This window comes from Chiloscyllium plagiosum, chromosome 2 (genome assembly GCF_004010195.1).
Source record: "Chiloscyllium plagiosum isolate BGI_BamShark_2017 chromosome 2, ASM401019v2, whole genome shotgun sequence".
In the NCBI taxonomy this organism is placed as follows: Eukaryota; Metazoa; Chordata; class Chondrichthyes; order Orectolobiformes; family Hemiscylliidae; genus Chiloscyllium; species Chiloscyllium plagiosum.
Genome location: NC_057711.1, coordinates 10,811,711 through 10,821,061, shown reverse-complemented (window position 1 = coordinate 10,821,061; position 9,351 = coordinate 10,811,711). Strand labels below are relative to the sequence as shown.

Below are 9,351 nucleotides of genomic sequence, written 5' to 3'. Positions count from 1 at the left end.
TTTATCTTAGCCTGCTGGGCAAACTTTCCTCATTCCTGAAGAAGGGTTTATGCCCGAAACGTCGATTCTCCTGTTCCCTGGATGCTGCCTGACCTGCGCTTTTCCAGCAACACATTTTCAGCTCTGATCTCCAGCATCTGCAGACCTCACTTTCTCCTTAATCATTCAGTCCCACAACTAAGAATATTAATTAGCCAGAAATGGGAATTCCGCTCCTGACTTGAATATCAGTTTCACTGCCAGAGTGCAGGCCAATCTCATTAGCTGACAGCTCTGTCATCTCAAGAGTGTCTGGGTCAGTAATAGCCAAAACTGGGACTACAAGCAGTCCCCACCTTCTAAATCCTGGGGACCAGGACTGAATTCTCATGGGAGAGGGAAGGGCAGCTCAGGCCTGGAAATGGTGGACAGCTTGAACAGAAGGCCAATGAGAAAGTGAGCAATTGCGGTGGACAAACTGAAGGGGATTATTGGTAGGCCACTGTAGGTTTCCACCAATTCCCGTCTAAGATCCGAACAAGGTGACCAGCCCTACGCGATTACCACTCTATCTCAGAGTTCCTTCCATCAGCCTCAAAATTGAGTCTGGGTAGCGGGAAGGGACTGAACTGGAATGAGAGCAGGTGGATATTCTAGCCCTTGTCTAATTGCTGTAAGATTGTAGATAGTTAGGGACAATGTTGGATAACTTTGATTAACTGTCCGTGGAATATTATAGGTGCCCTTACTTGCAAACCCATCAATGATGGACCGTACAGTCCTGTCCATTGTAACCTAAATGGTTACTAGTGTAAGTATGTTACCATTGTATTAGTGTTAGTACAAAACATTTAGCATTATTGACAATAGAGCATAGGTTCAGGTTTCGGTATTATTTATACAAAGCCCTGCGATATCCTTTTTGTTGATGATGACCCATGCTGAAAACTTTTTTTTTACTAGCTGAAAATATCATGTTGGTAATGTGTTACTTTGCTTAAATTGTTCTTATTTTATACTAGGTGCTCATTCTAAGGAACCATGGTCTGGTTGCTGTTGGTGAAACTATTGAGGAAGCTTTCTATTACATTCACAACTTAGTTGTAGCCTGTGAAATTCAGGTAGGAGATTGATATCTAACAGTCAAGTAAAATATTTTCTGTATGAAATAGACACTGAATTGAAAACAAAAAGTTGTGTATCATAAAATATTAATCTATTAAAAAGGATCACAGGTGTGCACAGGTATTGTTAGTAATGAGTAAAGTAAAATGTCTGCTGACATCACAAAATGGATTCAATATGGATGTAGGTATGCTTGCTGAGCTGGAAGGTTTTGTTTCAGATGTTTTGTCACCATACTAGGTAACATCAGTGGGCCTCCGGATGAAGCACTGGTGGTATGGCCCACTTTTTATTTGTGTTTAGGTTTCCTTGAGTTGGTGATACCATTTCTCATGGTGATGTTGTTTCTTGTTCTTTTTCTCATGGGGTGGTAAATGGGATCCAAATCAATGTACTTGTTGATAGAGTTCCGGTTGGAATGCCATGCTTTTAGCAATTCTTGTGCATGTCTCTGTTTTGCCAAACGGGAAGACACATGAGAATTCTTAGAAGCATGGTACTCTATCATGGGCAAATCATTGAATCATATAGTACAGAAGAGGCCCTTTGACCCATCAAATCTGCACCGACAAAAAAAACTCAGTCTACACCAGTCCCATTTTGCAGCACTTAGCCCATTGCTTTGAATGTTATGACAGTTCAAATGCTCATCCAAGTCCTTTTCAAAGGTGAAGTTTCTCAACAATCTCCCCAAGCAGTGTATTCCAGGCTCCAACAGCACTCTGAGTGAAAATTCATTTCTCAAATTCCCTCTAAACCTTCTGCAATTCCTCCTTTAAAATTATACCCCCTTGTTATTGACCCTTCAAATAAGTGGGAACAGCTGCTTTCTGTCCACCTGTCCGTACCCCTCATAATCCTTTTTATCTCAATCAGGTACCACCTCAGCCTGCTCTGCTCTAAAGAAAACAGCCCAAGCTTATCCAGTCTCTCTTTGTTGCTAAACTACATCATCTAGGCAACATCCTGGTGAATCTTCACTGCAGCCCCCTCCAGTGCAATCACATCCTTCCTATGGTGTAGTGGCCAGGAGTCCATGCTGTACTCCACCTGTGGCCTCCCAAAGTCCTGTACAGCTCCAACATAATCTCCTTGCTCTTAAAATCTATGCCTCCACTGATAAAGGCTCTAACAACATTCCAGATGGATTGAATCTAGATGCTAATCTCTGGACGTTCCATTCTGTGCATTAGCCCAAAGGCACTAGTGTCCCTTGCTGTTGGAACCAGGACAATATGCCTTCTTAACTACCCTATTAACTTGTCCTACCACCTTCAGGGATCTATGACAAGCACCCCCAAGATCTCTGTTGTTCCTCTGAGCTTCCTAGTGTCTTTCCATTCCTTGAGTACTTCCTTGTCTTACTACTCCTTCCAAAGCACATCATCTCTAACTTGTCAGGGTTAAGTTCTACTTGCCTCTTTCTTCCTTAATGTTAACTACCCAGCTGATCTTTGTGTCATCTACAAACTTGAATATCATCCCTCCACACTTTTTTAAATATTTTGTTTATGTATATTGGGAACAATAAGAGAGCCAGGGATAATAAGGGACTTACTGATCTCTGTGGTACACCACTGCACACTGTGCAGTCTCAGCCTTCCACCATCACCCTCTTTCTCCTGCTACTGAGCCTTTTTGGATCCAAGTTACCAAGTTATCCTGGATCCCATGTATTTTGACCTTGTTGAGCAGTCCTCCATGTCTCTCAAGTAAAGATATTTACAGACTGATATGGAAGGGTTAGGTGAATGAGTCAAAACTTGGCAGATGTGGATAAGTGAGAGGTGGTTCATATTAGTCTGATTATTATCCAAATGGAGAGAAACTTCAGAGTGCTTTGGTGCAGAGGGATCAGGGTGTATGAATCATAGAAAACTAGTATGCCTGTACAGGGGTAATGAGGAAGGCAGGTGGAATTTTTGGCATTTATTGATAAATAGATTATTTTAAAAAGTAGGGAAGTGTTGCTGCAACTGTAAAAGGCATCAATGAGACCACATCTGGAGCATTGCGTAGTTTGTTTCTGTTACTTGAGGAATGAAGTTACAGTGGAGGACTTTCAGAGGAAGTTCAATGGACTGATTCCACAGATGAGCAGCTGGCTTATGAAGAAAGAGTGAGCAATTTAGACCTAAACTATCTGGAGTTTAGAAGAATGAAAGATTTGAGTTGAGGTATGCAACACGGTAAAGGGGATTGACAAAGTAGATGCAAAAAGGAACTCTGAGCATCAGTCGGCAGTTCATGTAGGGCAACCTAGAATGAGAGGTTATACGCTTAAAATAAGGAGTAGTAGATTTAAAATGCAACAGAAATTACTCCTCCCAAAGGGTTATGAATTTATGGAATTCATACCCCAGAGAGTAGAGGATACTGGGACATAGACACATGTTCAAATAGTAATGGGTTGAACGGTTATGGACACCAGGCAGGAAAGTGGAATTGTGGCTGAAATGAGATCAGCCATGAATATGTTAAATGGCAGTGCCAGATCGAGGGGTTGAACTACTGATGCTCCTAGTTCTTATGTGGGATCTTGTTATATACTTTTCTGAAATCTATATAAACTATAGCACTGCAATATCCTCATCTGCACACCTGGTCACTAGCTCTCAAAATTTAACTCAAATTTGTGAGGCATGATCTCCCTCTGACAAAGCCATGCTGGCTATCCCTGATAAAACCATATCTCTCCAAATGGAGATCAGTTCTCCTTTTTTTAGGTTTTTCTCCAGTAGTTCCCGAGGGCCCACGTGGGACTCGCTAGTCTGGTTTATCTCTGCCACCCTTCTTGAAAAATGGAACCACGTTAGCAGTCCCTCTAGTCCTTTTGCGTCTCCCCTGTGGCCAAAGAGGAATTAAAAAATTTAGGCCATAGTCCCCATAACTTTTTCACTCATCCTTCACAGCAGCTTAAGATTTAACTCATCTGGATCTGGGGATTTGAGTAGTGTGTGTGGTGCTGGAAAAGCGCAGCAGGTCTGGCAGCATCTGTGGAGCAGGAGAATTGACATTTCAGGCATAAGCCCTTTATCAGGAATTTGTCACCAGTATCTGGGGATTTGTCCACTTTTAAGTCAACAGAAGCCTCCAATACTTCCTCTTTGCCCATTCAAACTGAACCTTTTAGTCCCTCTTGCCTAGAGCCGCCGCCTCCAAAGTGAAGATGGATGTGAAGCACTCATTTAACATTCAAGCAATGACCTTCAACTCCAGGCATAGATTGCCCCATTTTTTTCTTAATGGACCCTACTCTTTCCCTGGTTATCTTCTTCCCCTTGATTCTCCCTAATCTTACCTGCCATTAATTTTTCATGTCCCCTCCCTGCTCTCCTGATTTGCTTTCTTAAGTGCACTTCTGCATTTTCTATATTCCTCCAAGGCCTCCATTGAATTGTTTCCTTTAGTACCAGTCAAAAGTCTCTCTCTTCCTCCTTGTCCTGTCCCGAATATTCCTAGTTCTCTAGGCTTGTTGCTTCTATATTTCACCCTAAACTGAACATGTTGGGCCTGTAATCTTGCCAATTCAATTTGAATGCCTCCCACTGTTCTGCAGTAGATTTTTACCCAGAAGTAGCTGTTCCCGGCCTATTTTTGCGAGATCTTGTCAATCTTAATAAAATCTGCAAATAAAATTTTCAAAATAAATTAGCAAACAAAATCAATAATTGTTTTTTCAGCCCATCTTTTTCCATACCAGACTTAAAACATATGGTGTTGTAGTGGCTATCATAAAAATGCTGTCTTGCTGCCATCTTGATGACCTTATCTGGTTTTGTTCCCCAAAGTTAAGCAGCGCAAGCTTGCCTGAATGCATTTCAGGAAGTCTGCTCGCTCTAAACCCTTTAAACTGTGACTATCCCAATTAATGTTAGGGAAATTATCCCCTAATGTAACTACCCTGTCATTGTTTTTATGCATCTCAGTGAATTGTCTACATACTTCTCTATTGCCTGCTTACTGATTGAAAGTCTATGCTACACTCCCAGCAGTGTGTCTATACCCTTTTTTAAATTTCCAAACTGCACCCACACAGCCTAATTTGAAGACCCATCCAGGATATTGTCCTTCTTTACTGAGTAATTGATTCAATCATTAGCTGTACAGCATGGAAACTGACCCTATGGTGCAACTTGTCCATGCTGACCAGACATCCCAACGAAATCTAGTCCCATTTCCCAGCATTTGGCCCATATCCCATTAAACCCTTCCTATTCATATACCCATCCAGATGTCTTAAATGTTGTAATTGTACCAGTCTCCACCACTTCCTCTGGCAGTCATTCCATTAATCCACTACCCTCTGCATGAAAAAGTTGCCCCTTGGATCATTTTGAAATCTTTCCCATTTCACCTTAAACCTATGCCGTCTAGTTTTTGGACTCCCTGACCGTGGGGAAAAAGCCCTTGTCTATTTACCCTATCCATACCTCTCTTGATCTTACAAACCTCTATAAGGTCACCCCTCAGTCTTCAATGCTCCAGGGAAAATAGCCCCAACCTATTTAGCCACTTCCTATAGCTGAAACCTCCAACCCTAGCAACATCCTTGTAAATAATTTCTTAACCCTTTCAAGTTTCTCAACATCCTTCCGATAGGAAGACCAGAATTGCACGCCGTATTCCAAAAGTGGCCTTATCAATGCCCTGTACAGCTGCAATATGACCTCCCAACTACTGTACTCACTGCACTGATCAGTAAAGGCAGGCATACCAAATGCTGCCTTCACTATGCCGTCTACCTGCAACTTCTTGATTAATAATGCGACACCACCACCACCACCTCTTACAGTCTCTCCTCTGTCTTGCCTAAAGCTCCTATACTCTGAAATGTTGAGTGGCCAGTCCTGCCCCTCCTTTAAACTACTTAGTCCATGCCCTCAACTCGCCTGTAGTACTGCTAGCATTAAAGTAGATGCCATCCTGCCTCGCCTCACTCCCTTGAGACTCAACTTGGCTGCATGCAGTTTGCCTTAGTTTCTTTGCGAAAGTATGCCGTGTTCCTATTATACTAACACTGTCTCCTACCCCCGTCCAACTAATTAAATTTCTCCCTACGGCTCCAGCAAGCTGACTCGCAAGGAAATCAGTTCCATTCTCAATCAGGTGCAAACAGTCTTGCTTGTAGGTCCCAGTGATCCAGGCATTAGTACCCTTCATCCTGCGCCAACACTTGAGTCACACATTCATCTGCCAAATACTATTTCTGCACTCACTAACAAGTGGTGAGAGAGTAATCGAGAGATTACAACCTTTGATTTGCAGCTCTTTAATCTGCTGCCTAGCTCCCCAAATTCTTAATGCAGGATGTCTGAGCTCATTCTGCCTATGTTGTTGGCACCAATGTATACTACGACCTCTTATCACCCTTTCTCCTTCAGTCCTCCCTGCAGCCACTCAATGACATCCCTGAGCCCGGCACCCAGTAAGTGACACAACATTTAGCAATAACATGTGTGGCTGCAGAAACACCTATCTGTTTCGCAAACTAGTGAATTCCCTATCTATCATTCCTGCTTTCTTCCTCCCCTCATGCTCAATTAGGCTATTTGTGGTTCTGGTTTGTGAGTGGGACTCCTGTGCGTCATCTGCTTGATTCTCTTTGATTGCCTGGTGGACACCCATTCCTTTTATTTCCAGTCACTTGAGTTGGGGGTGTGACCATCTCTCTAAACATGCTATTCACCTAACTCTCAGCCTCGTAATGTGCTACAGTATTTCTAGCCACTGCTCAACCTCTGAAACATAGAGCGCTCATGTTTGCTGTTGGGGGCAGTAGGGTCCATGACTTCCCACATATGACAGGTGACACATTCCACTCAGTTGAGTTTACCTGCCATGATTTAAAATTGAACTTACTTAGTCTGACTTGCTAGCTTTTCTAATTATTTAATCTTAAAATACACTCCATTTATTTTAATCTTCTTTGCTTATTCACTGACTTTTGTTTATTCCTGATGCTTCTCGGTTAATCCCTTAATAGTCTCCCAGCTATAGTGCTTTGACCTGTTCCTGCTTCCACTGATCTGTTAAAGTAGTTAGGAAAACAAGACAGGAGGGGAAAAAAGACTTACTGAATTGCCCTGCTGGTTGCACAGATGCTTTATTATACACATATGCTCTCTGCCTCAGCTGTTTCAGGACTTGATTTAGTGCAAATAAATGGGCTTAGTGTAGTTTAGTGTTTGTTGGTTAGTGTAGATATGGTGGGCCAAAGGGCCTGTTTCTATGCCATATGATTCTATGGCTATCTGGGGCTAAAAGTTAATACAAAGTCAGTTAGCTGTCCAAGCTACAGAAGCCCCACCCAACAGAGGAGATTGTTTATACTCTCCTCAGCTCTAAAAGACATTTGTTGGTCTACACTTATAATTTAAACTCTACTAAGCAGTTGATGCTATCAAAGAACTAGCAGCAATTAGTGCTAGATTCTCAGGCATACCCTTGAGTGTGGCGCTGGAATAGCGCAGCAGGTCAGGCAGCATCCGAGGAGAAGGAGAATTGATGTTTCGGGCATTAGCCCTTCAGGATTCTTCTGCTCCTCTGATGGTGCTTGGCCTGCTGTGCTTTTCCAGTGCCACACTCTCAACTCTGATCTCCAGTATCTCTAGTCCTCGCTTTCTCTAAGGCATATTCCCATACTTAGCAAACTGCCTGACTCCACTCCCTTTTGATGGCACTTTGAGTTTTGGAAAGCTATTTATATGCAGGCAATGACATCAGTTTTTCTCACTCATGGCATTGCTTGATATCCACACATACCCATCTTGTGGGTTTCAGCTTTTGAGACCAGCAGGACTTAGTCTGGTTGTAATTGTAACTTTTACCAGATCAGAGCAGCTAACTTAGCAAACCCCAACAGTCAGAACATGTCATCTTCATATAGTTTGTTTTATCCATTCAATAAATATCTTCACGCATGAAGATATTTATTGAATGGATAAAACAAAGTATATGAAGATGACATGTTCTGACTGCTGGGATTTGCTAAGTTAGCTGCTCTGATCTGGTAAAAGTTACAATTACAAAAGCCTTTTTAGGTGTGGCTTATTTGTATTAGATCTCTTCTTCAGTCTATGATATTCAATTTGTCTCATTAAGATTAATAATTTTATCAGTTTCTAAAAGTGTGGCATCAGGATGAAGAGCTTATGCTCGAAACGTCAACTCTCCTCCTTGGATGCTGCCTGACCGGCTGTGCTTTTCCAGCGTCACATTTTTAGACTCTGATCTCCAGCTTAAGCAGTACTCACTCTCTTGCCAAGTTGATCAGTTTGTCAGACTTCAAGAATGAAAAGTAAAATACTCTGCAAATTCCATTGTACCCATTCGCATTGTAAAGAATATTCCTAGTTTGAGGTTTGCTGTCACTTTCAAAATCTGTTCATTATTCCAGGATCATCCCAGAATGCAAAGAAAACCTCCAGTTTCTTAAAATCATCTGTAACCCATCTTTTTGGAAAATGTTTGTTTATTCCATGAAATGTAGATGTTGCTGACTGGCCAGCATTTATAGCTCCATGCCTCATTACTCTAAGGAAGGTGTTGATGAATTACTTTGTCAAACTACTGTAGTCAGTGTGGTGTAGGTATACGCTCTCTGCTGTTTGAAAGGTTATTCCAACATATTTATCCAGAAACAGTGAAGAGATCACAATTGTAGTTTCAAGTCTATTAGCAAGAAAAAGCAGGGTAGATAAAGATAAACTATTTCCACTAGTTGGGAATTCAGAGTATTAGATGCCGTTTTAATCTTCTTAGCTGAGGAAGAATATTTTGGCTATTGAGGGGATGTAACAAAGTTTTCCCAGACTGAATCCTGGATGGCTAGACTGATGTACAGAGTAAAACTGGATATTTAGAGTTTAGAATAATGTTGTAGAATTTAATTGAAACCTACAAAGTTATAACCGGGTTAAACTGACTAGGTGCAGGAAGGATGTTCTCTGATCAAAGAGTCCAGATCCAAGGGACACAGTCTACGGTAAGTTTTTTACGACAGAAATGAAAAGAAATTTCTTCACCCAGAGAGTGGTGAGTTTGTAGAATTATTTGCCACAGGAATCGGAGGCCAAAACATTGAGGCTTTCAAGAAAGATGTAAATAAAATTTTAGGATGACAGAGATCAAAGAATGAGAGGCAAAAGTGGGAACAGGGTACAGTATTGAGTTGGGTGATCAGCCATAATCATATTAAATAGTGGAGCAAGCTCAGAGGGCTGAATGACCTGCTCCTGCTCCTAT

At 41.7% G+C, this 9,351-nt stretch overlaps 1 protein-coding gene across 13 annotated transcripts in view; it reads left to right on the top strand.

The window, feature by feature from the left end:
* add1 (adducin 1 (alpha)) overlaps positions 1–9,351 on the top strand; it is a 173,513-nt gene that overhangs the window by 108,513 nt on the left and 55,649 nt on the right. For all 13 annotated transcript variants that reach the window (XM_043703905.1, XM_043703897.1, XM_043703915.1 and 10 more), the window contains one exon: positions 1,002–1,100. In XM_043703905.1, coding sequence (XP_043559840.1) covers positions 1,002–1,100 — 99 coding nt within the window. The remainder of the gene's footprint in view (positions 1–1,001; positions 1,101–9,351) is intronic.